Raw genomic sequence first — 16,144 nt, 5'->3', positions numbered from 1 at the left:
GCTGCTGTGAAATATTATTAGTGCTAAATGGAAATGAACGGGGAGTAGATTTTGATGAAATCGGTGTCATCTGCCGAATTTACATTACACAATAACCGAGTTAATTAGTTTAATTAAATCATGAAGTACCCATTGCTAATTAATCGCCACGCTTAATAGACTTAATTTTTGCAGATGCAGCAGAAACTTTGAGCGGAAAAAGGTTCCGGGACTTTCTTCGAGATAATTCGCCAACACCAGGAACAGCACCATATTTCGATACACTGATCGAATCGAATGTTACAGGGCTCGTGGAGAGCACTGTAGATTTACATTGCAGAGTTAAAAATCTGGGAAATCGAACGGTGAGAAACACAAAAATTTATGAATTTTAAATTAATGTTTCCAGGGAATTGAATTGTTCCCAAAGTTCCGTGTCCCCGATTATATATAAAAAAATACCCTACCCAGCAAATTAGTGCAAAAAGCTCCGAAAGTCCGATGTATTTAATAATGGGTTAATACTAGTAGCAATTCCAATTCTTGTAATTGGTACAAACTCCATTACCCTAACTAAAATCAAATTGTATGAAATTTACTAAACATTTAATTTAAAAAAAAGATCAAAAGTATCCGCACAGTTAAATTTGCATTTATATGAACTCCAATGCTAGTTTCAGGAATGCTCATTTTACAATTTGATGTTGGATTTCGAGGTTTATTTTTCTGCTGAGCTCTATGTAGATTTTCGAGTAAAAAGAGTCATTTTAGCACTTGAGGTCCAGTTTTCAAATTGGATCAACTTTTCTAACTGCAGGTTTTTTTAAATTCACCCATCAACATTTATATTTGAATTTTGCCGTAAAACTATGGGTATTCAATTGCTACAATATTAATACTGAAATAATAGAAGGCATAGGAAATGTTGCAACTAATTTCACAATCAGTTACTTACACAATGTTAATTAATGGAATTTTATTCGGTTTACATGGAATTGATTGAGCAGAAATTTTCAGAGAAAAAGAATTGTTCTGTTTCGTTAGCTCTTAAAACAAATTCGGAAAACTGCCGAATTTGATGAATTATTCATCTGGTAAACAAAACCCCAATTTTATATCTGCTTCCAATGTTACTCATAGGAATTGGAAATATTCGCTTCGGCTTCTAAATTTATCAGGATAATCCGATATTAAAACAAATAAATAAATCGGATGATGGAGAGTGCATATGTTTCCATATTGATAAATATTATTTTGTCAACATAACTATTATCGCAATTTTGGTTTAACAAAAATTTCTGATTTTTATTAATTTATTTAAGACGCTTTGAAATTTAATACCTTTGCTATTTTTAAAAAGCAGTAAGAACTTTTATAGATGGACTAATCTGAAAAAGCTCGGTTTTTAACTGGTCACTTTGCCATTTAACCTCAAGTATTTAGCAAGCTCCGGAAACATAAATAAATTGGATCGCGTTAAGCTTCATTCGTCTGCTTTACTAGACTTTTGGGGCCTATTTTAGAAGTTCCGAAGCGTATTGTTAAAGTTATCCAAATTTTTTCCTGTTGTTCTTTTTCTTCAAGCCACATCTTTATTCAAACTTTTTAACGGCTCATCTAAACGATGACTTGTAAGCACTTTCTGTGAGTACAATATTATTTGTGGTTTCTTTTATTTTTATTGTCATTATTAGTTATCCGCGCTTTTGCTTCAAAGTGCAATTGACTTAATGACGTTGGTTTCTTGTAATGGTAAACTTTCTGATCTTCTTATGAGTCATGGGCTGATCAAACAAGTCTATGGTTTTCCATTTTTTCACATTTTCTTCTGAAATTATCCTATGTTTTTCAGATATGTATTTCGTTTCTATCTTTTGCATTTAATTGTATCACTTTTCGCCTTGCATCTAATTGAATAGACGTATGTATATGAATCTGACCGTATTTTGTTAACATCCCTTACTTTTATTCTTCTGTTTTTAAATTTATGAACGGTGTTCCTGGGTTCTTTTCTTGGTATAATTGTAACAGTTTAGTCGTCTAAATATATATATATTTATTAAATTTACGAAGCCAGTCACACCCTTAGCCGTCTGTTTAGTTGAAAGTACGACTTTTAAATTTCTCGATAGAATCACAACATTAAACAGAGTTATATTATCTTTTTTTGTCTTGTTAATTCTTTAAATCTCTAAAGATCCCTTACACGACTCATCTTTTAATGGCTGTGTAATTCGGAACATCTTTTAGTTTCAACAAACTCCTTTTAAGTGTTTATATTGCCGGTTGTTGGCTCCATTTGCAAATGCAGAGTAATCACAGATATGAATGTCTCACTGCAGTTATAAACCTGCTAATTACAACTTTCGTAATTGGCAAACAGACGTTCTTGTGCACATGCCGCCTTATTATTGAGTTAAGCTGTAAAAATTATGAAAAACGTCTAATCCTAGTTTAACACAATTGAAAGTTTTTCCATTCCGAAAAGTTTTATAATTTCATTAGTTAATATTTCTAACACGACGCAAGTTTTGGTAGTTGTTGCAGAACTTTCGCTTAGAGATCGTTTCATCCGTCAGCATCCCCATGACAAAGAAAATATTTAGCGAAGAAGGGCGGAAAAGAATTATAAAAGTAAAATATAGAGAGACAGCACTCGGACGTCATAATTGTGCAGCAGATTTTCGCAACGGCGAGAGATACTCTTATTAGAAAATCCATGCCGGCTTATCGCTCTTTTGAAATGCCGACAAAATATGGCACTAAGCGAAGCGCAAAATTAATATAATAAATTCTAACTAGGGCGTCCCATTAAGGTTATTTTAGAGCGAATCATTTCGCATCATAGTCAACTTTCAGCTGAATTTACTTCCCGTATATAAACAGAAGCTCATTTAGGACCAAATTGCTTCCGATTCCAGCACCATTTTTTTGAAATATGTTCAACAGTTATTTATGATGATTGTTTTTACTATTCACTGTGGTTCCGCAGCATAAATTTGCCGAAAACTGAATATACATGATACAAGACATTAGTCAAAAATTTGCATACCATTTAAAAAAATCAAGGAATCTGCAATTAGCTTCCAAGGCTGAGAGTTAAAACCTTAAAAGGTCATTGCCAACTCTACCATAAATTTATCTGGAAAAAGCATGGAAAAGTGGCAAGGAGCTTTACAGAGAATACTCATCCTAATGAGCGATGAAGTTAAAGTGTATACGCTTCAATTTTCCGGTGACAAAGTAATTCTGTTTCTCGACAAGAAATGTTGGCTTCGTTCAGCTAAAATGCAGTAAGAACCTGGTGGTTTCAGTATCGCCCAGAAATAGTGCAAGTGGCAATCATATACGTTTCAAGCAAATACCAAACAAAACATTAAGGAGAATTTCTATTATTAAATAGTTTTCAACAATAATGTGTATGTAGGACCGACTTACGCAAAATAATAATTACCTAGAATTCGGTTATTGATAAAGAACAATTTTTTTAGACAAAGCGAGGAGAGTATTCTTACTTAACGCGTAAGCTGAAATCGCTTCCCAATTAATTTTCACTGATCGCCGCTTTAAACTAAAAAACAGCCAGAACAAATGGCAATAGAGGAAGATTAAGCAAAATAAGATCATTAGTTATGCCCGATTTTTTTCACAGCTACTTTAATTAACTGTAATTTCAAAGTAAACCAATAAATAAAATAAAGTGCAGAAATAGGATTAATTTATAACTAATTTTTGAAAACTTCACCTCCCACAATTATACTGAGTGTATTATGAAGAAACCTTCTTGGAGGTAGTCTAAGTAAACCTGATTAACTTTCTTGATGGTTGATTGGTTTTTTAATAATTTTAGCTTGAACATGTGAGTCGAATCCTTTTAAAATATTTGCCTTTCCCCTTGAATCATCCTTTAGTAAACTTTCGCCTGTTGTTGTTTATTGGAAGCTAGATTTTACTACTATATCTACTACAATACGCAATCTGTATAAACTTTCAATCCATTTTATTCGATCGTAAATCTAGGCACTTACTTCGGACATAAAGAGCAATTAATAATTTTTCTTTATGGCAAGTATTAAAACCGAAATAATTGATTAACATAATAAAACATCGTGTTTTCCAGATTATTTTCAATAAATTGCGGCAAATTACCCATAAAACTTTATTTATTAGCTTTATGTTCCTGAAACTGCTCCTTCAGGACTTTAATAAATATGAATTTTGCGCTGGATCAGGTAAAAGTTTTGCTGGGGCTAAATAGCTAAGTGCATCAATTTGTTCGGCAAATTTATAGTTTATTTCACAAACTCTACATGATAATTGAATTCACTCAAATCTTCGAAAACTCCATCACACACTGCTACAATAAAACAACTTAAATTTAAATATTTCTGATAGTAGAAAATTTGTGATGCTGAATGTTTACAAGTAAAATAAGAACTCAACTGAAAAAAACACAGTATTTTCATGAATTTTTAATGTAAGAGAGGGGGGTTTACGGGGATGTACCCGTAAGTCCCGTACCGATTCAATAAAATTACAATTTAATTGACAGACTAGAAGCCAATATAATAACAATTAATAAAAAGCTGATATATTTCCGTTTGTGAAATTAAATTGCCAACATAAATACGAAGAAAAAAAGAACGGGAAATAATGTTCTACAATTTTGCATCGTTTCCCATTGCTCAGTTGTACTGTTGGAATTATTACACCTAATTAAACACGAACAACTTTTACCCGTCCACGCGGCTGAAACTTATTAAATAATTTCAAAAGAATTTCTAAACTTCCATTCTTATTCTTTCAAGGGTGCAGAATAAAAATAAAAGGCATCTGCCAGGTAATCTAATTTACGACGAACCAGAAAAAAGAAAATTTTACACTTAGTTTAGTGCTTTATTATGGATATTTTTCTTTCGTATTATTTTCTAATGACATTGATATAAACGGGGTGTTGTTTCGTTTATAATGAGGCACTGCTCGAATTTGTGCGGCTTGTTTTTAATCAAATTAACAAATTGAAAATGCGAATTAACATTTTACATTTCAGGAATTGATGTAAAAATGGTCATTTATGGTTGGTTATTTATGACTTGTATATATTTTTTAACAAATTATACTTTTTCCAAATAATTTATATACAGAATGGTTCAATTTTCATCTTCAATACTTTAGTACATTTTATATCAAAAACATTACAGGGATGTCACTGTACAGAAGGGTCGAAAATAGTATTTTAAAGCCGCAAAAAGTATTGATTTCGAATTTTTGATCAATGCATGTTAGTTCCAACGGCTGGGAGAAATCCAAGAGCCGTTTACAAATTTTTGGAGGTCGAATCTTATTATACGGGAACTTTGAGGCATCCTCACAGACTTTTCTTAAAACTACATAGTTTTTAAGTGACTGCAGATTTATTAAAACCTTTAATTGTTAAACCTTCTAAAGTGTGAACAACCCACCCCTACTTTTCATCAGTGTGTTTTGTAAAAGAGCTTTTTTCGTTTTATTTCAAAACTCTTTTATAATCCCAAATTAAATTTTGCTATGGTTGAGGACTAAAATAATACGTTACGCAAAATCTGTATAAATTATCGAGCAAGATTAACCGTTTTTTGGTCGTTCATGCTCAACACCACAAAGTGGAAACTGACAACATTTTCAGACCCACTTTTCGTTCCACTTGATCAGAAATTGCGCAATCTTGTTGCAAAGATCCGAACTCTTTGAGCCGTTAATCTAAATCCGCTTCTATTAGCTCACTTCAGTGTTTCAATCTTTTTCGATGCTTTTAATAGAAGAACATAATTTAGTAACGTTTAGTTACGATAAGTTTGCATATAAATCTGTTTGCAATTATTATTTTTGGTTTCATTGAACAATAGTTTAAAATCATAAAAAGCTCTTTTTGCATATTTTTTAAATAAAAATTTAGATGATTCAGAAATTTCGGTTTAAAATGTTTTTACTACAGAACTGCGAACAGCTTTCTTATGATTTTTGGCTGGTTCACTTCATAACAGCTTTCATCCATTGGGGTTTATTTAATTGTCGATAATTTTCTCAAAATTGAACTAAAACCTTTGTCGGGTTTACAATTCGACTGACCGAAAATGTTTATTTCAATAATCGGATCCATTTGTCGTTTACTGTTGTGTCAGTGTTATAACGAATGCAATTAATGTTTAGCCAGGATGAAATTCCAATATAGGACAGATAAAATCGGCCTAGCGACACGAACATTTGTGGCATATATTAAATAAATCGAAACACATATGGAGAACTCGGCTGGTTTGATGGAATTTAAAACTGTACGTCCGTTTTGTCCGATCTCAATTTGCCAGGCGGTTTCTGTCTGTCTACTAACAACAATATTCGTTGTCGGTGGCAAAAATATGCTTTGACATGGAACAGTTCGATTTAGATGAATAATTACAGTTTTCACCTAAAGAGAATGTTAAAGGAAATTGATCGCTTTACGAACAATGTCTTTGGTAGGAGGTTATTTCGCTGGGATTTGCTTGCGAGATTTATTAACTACATTAAACGTATATCCATACCTAGACGCTCCTTTGATACCAGATAGCACCTCATAACTTAAAGCATTATAAGGTTAACTTCAGTGTAGTTTTCAGTCCATTTATCATGGCGAGACGTTTGAATGAGGAGTCTTAAGCTCGAGTTAGCTTCACGTGCTCAGTATTATTATATGTCGCCGTGAAAGGGATTACTTTCGAAACATTTGGATGGATAAGTTGTTTCATCTCAAAAACAAACTTTGCGCTCCATCTCATTGCCGAATGTAAAGAATTTGCTTTCAACAGCACTGTTAAGTGCAGTCAATGTTAATGATGTGCAGTGATGTTAATATGAACTCATCGTTGTATTGCAATATTCTTTAAATTAATAAGTGGATTTATCTGTTGCCGGCAATGGATATTTAACCAGATAAAACAATATCAAACATTCTAAATTGGTCAGTAGAGTCAGTTCGGTAATATTCCAGGACACTCTTGAATAATATTGTACGTGAATTATAATTTCTCGAAGTACCTGAGGCGTAAGCTTACTCTTTCCCATACATTTGATATTCGCCAACATTAAAATACAGAACTAACATTTGCACAGGCAAGTTGTTTATTCGCCGAATAATAATCTGGAATCCTTCAAATCCAGTTTCAGGACATGCGTGTGTTTGTTCAGTAATCACATTGAGCAAACTAACACACCTGCATTTTCGGTAACGGGCTGAAATTTTAATTGCATGCCATCTCAAACAGTTTTGCGCTGCGCTGCTAAGAAATATGCAAAGTACCTCCTTTCTGAATGGTGTGATTTATTGCTCTAAGCTAAATGTTGCTAGAAGAGATAGATATCTATAAAATTCAATTTAGATGGTAAGAAAAGAGTGTAGGGCGAAAATATGCGATAGAATCGCATCTCATGCATTCCAGCTTGGAGAATTGTACTGATAAAACTCAAATGAACGGGAAAATGAGCAAAAAGTAGATAAAAGATTTTATTCAGTAGTAGAAATTCACATTTATGCTGAAGTAATGAAGCTGAAATCAGGTCAAGAATAACTGGATAAACCTTCGATGTTCTTCAGGTCAAAAATATTTAGGGGGTCCAGTTAATGTACAGAGTGATAGAAATTGCCCTGAATATCAAATAAATTGAGCTTTAACCATTGCCGGTCGGCAAACGTTTCGAAAAACTTCATTTAGGATATCTTCAGTTTACAATCGCACATTCAATACGACGTAGATGACTTGATGAAATCATTTGAGCATAGGCAAATTTTGCAAAGCTGTTTCCATCCAAACCACTAAACATTACGTGGATGAAGTCAGCATAAACACACGCCGGGCGCGTTTTCCGCTCAACCATGTTCCTTAATGAAAATTAAATTAACTGTGTGCAGTTATAAATCGTTTCCGGCAAAGAGACAATGGCGTCCGAGATAAAATTTACTAAAATGAAAATAATTTTCAAGCCAGAAGGTTCGAGATACATTTTAATCTTCAAGTATAGCGTACATCTGAGCTGCATTGAAGAAAGGGGCATTTGATTCTGACTTTGTTAATGAGATTAAGCATGTTAGGGTTTTGGTGTAAATAATTAATTTTGACATACTATCCTAGCAATAAACCTACTTTCGATCCAACGTTCCAAAAGATGTAAACAGCAGTAACATTCGTATATACAAGTAAATCATCTAATCAATACAAATCACGTAAAAGCCTCACAAAAGCTATCAACCCTGCAGAAAGGGTTTTTGACATAAAAGCATATCCTGTAGTTATACGTGCACAATATGTTTCAAACTATTTTATTACAGTTACTATACTGGCGGGGTCATAAAAAGTGCCTTGAGAGGAAACGTAATTTGGGTTGTAAGAGACACAAATAAGATTCTGACGATACAGACGGCAGACAGAAAACCGCTTATAGGATTTATGTCAAACTGTTTCTATACGTTACAGATTTTTACACAAAAGCTTTAAACCCCTCTTTGAAAGCAATGTAAGTTTTCCGAAATGTGTGTTTTCTTCTCATCTTACAAATAATCAAAGTGCATCAATAAAGTTGATATCTGGTAATAGAGGTGTCTAAACAAATTGTTTCACCCAGACTTATTCAACTCACATCGTGTTGTATTGCGACCTGTTTTGTTTTTTTTTATATTTTTTTTCTCAGCAGCAGATTATCTCCATTAAAGTAATAATTATGAATCAAGGTTTCGTCTTCAGGGACAGTCAAAACATCGATGCAGCAAATTGGAAGATATTTATTAAATAGACTTGCCCGCCTCTCAAGAACAATCTTTTGTGAAACGTAAAGACCCTATCGCATTTCAGATGAAAATTTGTTCCAGTATTTTAAGTCTATTCAATTGATTGCTCCTTATTGCTTATCCTTTCATGCCTTCATTTATATTTTTTATACCAAAGATTTGGTATAAAGATTTGGAGTGGTCGCTTGTTTTTATACCAAAGATTTTCTTATAATGTCTTTTGTCGGGTATTTTAATGCTGATTGTTGATTTTACATGTTTTTTCTGCCATTTTCCCCAAATCAGTTAATTAAGAGGTACAACTTACCTAGGTTTTAAATACTTGCTTTTGCTGTTTTGGTATCGCCGCATATAAGAACTGTTTAGTTCTACTGAAAAGTTTTAAATAATTTTTTCAGTCTAACAAATCATTTAAATCCACTTGATACTTTTATGCAAAAACTGCAGAAAACTTTAAAGTTGAAATCTTAAAATGGGCCTGAGTTAAGCCTGAACTTATTTATAACCCATTTCTGATAGTGCACAAAGCTTTTCACTCTATATAAAGCTGACCTAATATCACTCCAAAATTGAACACAATATGAAGTGTTGGTTTTATTTTTGCTGCGTCGCAGTTTAAGCAGTTAAAATTGTGCAATCGAGCTTCAAAATATCAAACAAAAACATTAAAGCTGTTGAACGATTATAATCTGCAAAACGCTTTCGAAACAATTCATTAAGTACAGTTATATTATAATATCAATTTGCAGAAGGCGACAAACTCGACGCGTATTTAACGTAGAGATCCGTTGAAATTTCTTTTAAAAATGGTTTTAAATAGCGAAGCTTTACGAAAAGAAAAAGGAAGTACATTATTTCTTTTGTGCTCTAAACTCTGGGATTTTCATCTTTTAAGGTCTACTATTTTTCCGCTTGGAAAATCTCATTTGATGGGATTTTGTATAAATGAGTGGAGACTGACGAATGCTTAAATGAGGATAACGATTTCAATAATTATTTTCAGCAGAAATTTTCAAATTTGATCATCGTCAAGTAATTGAAAACTTATCGAGTAGAATACGACACCGATAAATTTGAAGAAAGACACGCAAACAGTTTGCTTCCAGTTTTTAGTGCAACGACTGCGGATTATTGCCTATAGCTTCTCGTCGCTTCATTAGCTTTGAACTCCAATGAACTCCAATGGAAAATATACGTAATTTGTGCATGACATGAGAGATAAAGTTGCTTTGCTTTCCAGCTCTAAAATTTGCATCATATCCGGCTTAGGTAAAGAAATTCCGTTTTCCATACCTTATCTAGCACATTTGCTGCTAAAACTAGCGCACACAAACCAACTCTAAGTGCACTTCTTACGCGAGATGGCGGCAATAAACGTATTAACATTTGCATTTTATCCCGAAATAAGGCCACAAGAACTTTATATCTTCACCAACTTTCTCGAATAATTTAAATAAAACATTTTAATCCTGCTGTGCGTTTCCTAAGGTACGAGCAGAGTTTTTCCCGTTTGTTCCGTGAAATATTTCATGATCTAAAAAACAATTTTTTTACCCTAAATCAGACTTTATTTATCAACATGCTAGGCTATGGAACAGGCTAGGAAACAACGATTTTATTTTCCATGTAATCGCAAACTTCAGTGTGTTTGTTCCAGTTTTGAAATCAGCCCGTTGAGCACGTAACTGCTAATTGACCCAATTGTGTCTGAAATCAACTAGCTCGAAGAGTTTGCTTCTTAAATTGCCTTCAATTAGTAATTCTAAACCACTTAATACAGCGGCCACTTATGCTTTTTGATGCAAAACTTCTATTGTGAGCGCTAAAGTTGTTTAGAACTACCGCAGCGACAATGGACTATAACAGGATATCTTGTAAACAGCATCCCTCGAGATTCTATTGAATACACCCAGAGGCTCTTAAGAGGTCTCTCAGTTTCCTGAAAGGAACTCTTGGCGCGTTATTTTAAATATGCACTTCGGGAAATTATATTTACAACGAAGGAGCTAAACCAGTTAATATCAGCAATTAATTGAAGATTGATTAAATCTATCAAAACACGATATGCTACCCGCAAATTTATCGATTGCTTCTAAACGGGAGCATGCACTAAACAGTAAGTTTACGACCGACAAATTTCATTGAAACAAACATTTAACAACAGACTATGCTTCCTCAGACCCTTAGACTTGAAAAAATACTTACGTTATAAGAAAACCGAGTGTTTTATCAAAACGGCTTGCTGGAAGTTATTCTCCAACCAGAGACGAAGCATATAAAGGAAATAAAATTAAATTTGTGGCTCGTTAGAAAAATCATAACAAGAATAGTTTTCAATGTAAACAAACAACAGTGGATTTTTCAAAAAGTTGAAGTCGCGGTCTAAATGTGACTCAGAAAAAATGGTGCTCTTTTAAGTTTGTATAATATCTCGATACACCCAATAGAAAAATGTAAAGAAGACAACCAAGAAAATAAGATTGACATGGGCTTAATTGTTTAAAAGATGTCTTCCACATTGCTTTCAGAGCGCATTCAAATATTTTACTAACGTCCAATGTTATCAATGTGTTGGGCAAATATTCAAGCGGCATTACTCGAATAAATTTTTGCCCATAAGTTTGAAGCCACAAGAACACTCACAAGTTACCTACTTCATAGAAATAAGGACGGTTTGCTCAGTTGTCGGTTTTTTAAAAAATAATCTAATAAATATTCTATGTAAAATGAATATGCAGCAAGTGGTTCATTAATCGCTTCATCTGGTTATCCATATCCAAAACCTTTTAATTGTTCCTAACTAGCAACTTATGCTATTAAATCTATGTACCAAATGCAATACTAAAGAAGAATTTTTTAAAACAGTCTAATTATCAAATCGATATATCCGATAAATCTGGTATCGGATTGTAAAAATGATCTCAACATGACCACTGGAACGGAACAACAACACGGAACGGACAACGTAACGGTTTTCAAACATTCCTATAATTTAAAGTAGTTAATGATCTAAGAATCATGAAACTCGCTCAAAAATTAGGTTTATCACAGCTTTTCTGGTTTTAGTCAATATTATTGTTCGTGTTTCATCATTAAATTTCTCATTAACTTAAAAAGTAAACCAGGTTGTACTGCGACAGCATAGAAGGGTCCAAAAATTACCAAAATACCAAGACTTTTAAAGAATAAGAAAAATAAATTTGTTAAAAAATGTCAAACTCTAATAATATAATAAAGTCACATCTTAAGTTTAGAAGTCGATTTGAAAATTGCTAAACTATAATTTCTTCATATACGAATCTGCAAAAAGGTACATCTATTAAGAGGCCCAATAATGCAGATTTACTCACGAACAACAAAGCTACCCACTCGGTGAAAAGCAGCCGCAAATCTAATACAGCAATCACGAAAACTTGGCTTCAAATTTGTTAAGTTGTTCCGTTCCCTCAATTTTGGTGTGTGTCTCCAAAACGATACTTTGCCTTTCCTTCTTTTTATCATCTTTCTCATTGTGCTGTTGTAGGAGACTAAAGATATATTCGTCAAGCCACTTCAAAAATCCTGGAAACTTTGCTTGTTCTTCGAAATTTCCTGTCGAAGTTAAGCGCTATTTGGGAAAAACACCGTCTAACTATTTGTGGCACGTTTACCCTAACTTTTAATAATTTCAACCATAAAATATGTTGTTAAAGTTTGACTCCTTAATCATTAAATTTAATGTTTTGCGCTGCTGGTCACAGAATGGAAACCTTGATGCATGTACGTATCATTTGTTGCAGCATGCTCGAATGGGTCCCCATTTATTTCAAAGCTCTAATAGCGATAGTTTACTTTATTTTTTGCGCAAATCGTATTTCAGATAAAGTACATAATGTTTCACACCTGTGTCTTTTGAAATATCCTGGTTTAACTTAATTCAAGCATAATTTATTTATTAAATTTATGTTTTTAATAAAAACACGGTCTAAAGACGTATAAAATTCGTTTGAAATGTGTGTAAATATTTTGAATTGAAAGTCAAAAAAGAATATTGAATTATCTCTATTTTCAGTCTGACCTACATAAAGAAGTCCATGATTTTTCATTTTCTTGCGGATCAACGCTAAAATGTAAATTCGTATAGAAATCGTCTCTTACAATGAAGAATCCATCTACTGCATCACGACTTTTATAAGTTTACCTTTTTTGCCTTGGATGATGATTAGGAAATTTCACTCGCATTCGAATAAAATTCAATGCAAATAGTAAAAGTTGAAACCCCGAGAGGGTGTTAATTTAGTTCACCTTTAAACCCAGAATGCTAACAATGTGTTTTGTATACAAACTTTGCATTGTTTCAATTCCACTATAGAATATATTATTTCGCACATTTGCCAGTGAAATTACCTCACGCAATCCGGCTTTTAGTGCATTTCTTTCTAGAGAAAATGGCAGTAAACATCTTGAGATTTGCATTTTATCTCAAGGCAAGGCAAAATAAAACACGATCCATGCCGGGAATATATTTCTATTCGCTCTGTTCTAAAGAATATTTATGTGCTCATTATTTATATGGATATTGTTTTACATATTGAGGTATATTTTCTTTCAAATGTATGCATCTTATTTGCAACAGCATATTGGTTTTTGGTTAAACTCACCAGAAGTAAAAATGGTGGAACTACTTTTGAACATTTTCATCCATTGAAGTCAAGTTAATAGTAATAAGTCCAAACACTTTAACAAATACTTCTTTCTTTTGCTTAAACTGTTTTGTGTCTGTAAATACAAAACGAATCACATTTCTCCAAACTCTCCTCAAACTTTTCACTTGCGGCAAAATTAAATAGAGCCCAGCTTAACTTCGTCATGGTAGTCAATTATTATGTCTATGGCTATAAATATCTTAATTGAACGGATCTGTGATTTGAGCACTTTAAATCGAAATAGACCGGCCTGTTTGTCGTTACATCAATCATTCCTGTCCAAATCCACAATTACAACAAATCCCGGCTTAATTTCAAGCCGAGAGATAGAAACAGAACTGAATCCCGCAATTGATTCAGTTTCTTACCGATAAAAATTACCTTTAGAGGCAATAAATCGCAGAAATTGACACTGGATCTTTTGGATGTAGCTGATTATGGGACTTCTATTGTTCAAAGATACACATTTACAAAAATTTGAGGAAAAATTAATTCGCAGGCACTTAACTGAAGTAAGCTGCATCAAATATTCTAAGTAAACTTCTTGCTTCCCAACTTAATCTACATGGCACCGCTTATTATTAACTGGCAGCCCAGATAATAGAACAACGTATTATGCATTTAATCAGTCATTGTTGCTCAAAGGAGACAAAGACATTTTGAGTAATATGTTGTCTAACTAAAGTACTTTAACCAGTTAATGTTGGAAGGCTTTCAGTTTAACAGTTTAAGCATATGCTAAAGTCACTTAACTATTTTGTCCGACGAGTTGGAAAGTTTTATTAAATTTCTGCTAGCACCCATGGTTAGTAGAATTGTCCAATTGTTTCAGTGATATGGCCTAATTAATAACAACTTGCTATGAAAGTGAGAATAATGAAACGCTCCAATTGAATTCATTATTGTCCTATGAAAATAGTAACCATCCGATTTGGTAGATTCAATTATTTAATTGAACATTAATTGCAGCTTACATTTCTAAATTAGGATTAGTAATTGATATTTGCGGTATTTATTTATTGTTCAATTATCTATTCGTTTTCACTTGCCTATTTATTTCGGAAATCAGTTCTAATTATAAAGGCTTTCAAGAGATTTTGGTGTATTTGTTAGCACAAATTTGAAAAAATACACAGCTTGATGTTTGTACAACTGCGTAAAGTTACACATTCAGTTTGGTCGTAAGCTTCAGCCATTTTTAAATTATACATGCATGCAATTGGGTCAGTACAACTGCGTAAGCGTTCAAGCAAACCACTTCTGAAAATGCAAGCCACACCTGCTCGCGAAACGTCAGGAAGAAATTCTACCGAACGACGGTCTAAAAACCCAAAAAACCCAATAGTTTCAAGGAATGGCCTCGAAAGTCTATCTCTTTTGTTTAACGAGTGTTTTATGTCAATACTGGTACGACTCTATGTTTATAGACATTGAATGAAAATTATTTGATGCTGCTTATTGCATATTTTAACTGAGGCCAGTCAACCTTCAAAGTTTGTTTATTTCTTTAAGCAATGCTGCAGTTTTGTTCACTTTATTCAAATACGTCAAGTTCAGTTTATTTTTGTTCTAGTATGCCTAAATGTATGCGGTCCGCATTTAGAGATTCTTGATCTTCTCTGGTGTATTGCGGTCGCTTCTTCCAATAGGTGTTTAAATTGTTTTGTCCACTATGAGTTTGTTATACCATTCAGACTAGCTCTCTGTTTGTTGCTTGTGCTCATTGCTTTTATGTTTTTTTCTGATTTCTGCTGATACTGCCCCTAATGTTGGATGAGGTGTTACTTTTTTTTGTAGTCTTTTGCTGCTGACATGCCATTGTCAAAATGCATTATCTTCGTTTTTAATTTAATTTCTTTATTTCGTACTTTTCTTGAGTCTTTATTTCGTACTTTTAGAGCTATTTTGATTTATCGTTTTCAAGGGTCTCATAATCAACTTTTTTGAATGGTATTTTATATTTAAAATGTCGATTATAACTATTAATTTTTTTTGGACATCCAATTACCTTTTGCTCTAAGGTAATAATTTGCTTGCACAAAACAGTAAATCTGAACATGCACAGACTCAAATCCTAGATTAAAAACAGCCCACATAATTGGGAACCAGTTACAAAAGTTTCTTGAAACTTCATTGGCGTGAGTAGGTATTTATTTTTTTACAAACATCTTGTTGGGTATTTCGCCTCAAAAATTTTTTTGAGGACGAATTTCCTCACGTCTTCTATTACAGATTGATAAATAGTGCTCCTATTTCGCAATAAGAACGAATTATTTATCAAAAAGTAATCAAGAACTATCACCTAGAGGGTATCCTGCGACACACTTAGCTGTAAGAGAAAATTCCAATTAGTAAAGAAATTAATTTGAAAAATTATCTTGACATTTCGAAAGCTATTTTCTACGATCGTTATCAAAAGAACCTAAATGAACCTAAAAAAGAGTATGTAAATAAATTGTGTAACAATAGTAGGATAATACATTATATGAAAATTCGCTCTGATAATTCGTCTGTGTAATGTGTTATGCGACTTTGACTTAATCTCATTGTTTAGATTAATAAACGTAATGTTAATTAATAATTTTAAACGTAAAATTAAAGAAAGCGCACTAATTTTACTAAATCAAAATAATTGTGTTGCTTCATGTTCATTTAATTTAAGTCATACATGGTTACCAATGCT

The 16,144-nt window shown here is 33.0% G+C and overlaps 1 protein-coding gene across 1 annotated transcript in view; it reads left to right on the top strand.

Moving 5' to 3' along the window:
- The window catches only part of LOC109543122 (zwei Ig domain protein zig-8), a 113,960-nt gene that overhangs the window by 81,291 nt on the left and 16,525 nt on the right, over window positions 1–16,144 (top strand). The window contains exon 3 of the mRNA XM_048668290.1: window positions 175–344. Within this exon, the coding sequence (XP_048524247.1) occupies window positions 175–344 (170 nt within the window). The remainder of the gene's footprint in view (window positions 1–174; window positions 345–16,144) is intronic.

Source organism: Dendroctonus ponderosae, unplaced genomic scaffold (assembly GCF_020466585.1).
Source record: "Dendroctonus ponderosae isolate FM_Combo_2020 unplaced genomic scaffold, Dpon_F_20191213v2 Dpon_F_20191213_7, whole genome shotgun sequence".
Classification (NCBI taxonomy): Eukaryota; Metazoa; Arthropoda; class Insecta; order Coleoptera; family Curculionidae; genus Dendroctonus; species Dendroctonus ponderosae.
The sequence above is the reverse complement of the archived record's forward strand: the minus strand, read 5'-3'. Positions and strand labels throughout refer to the sequence as shown.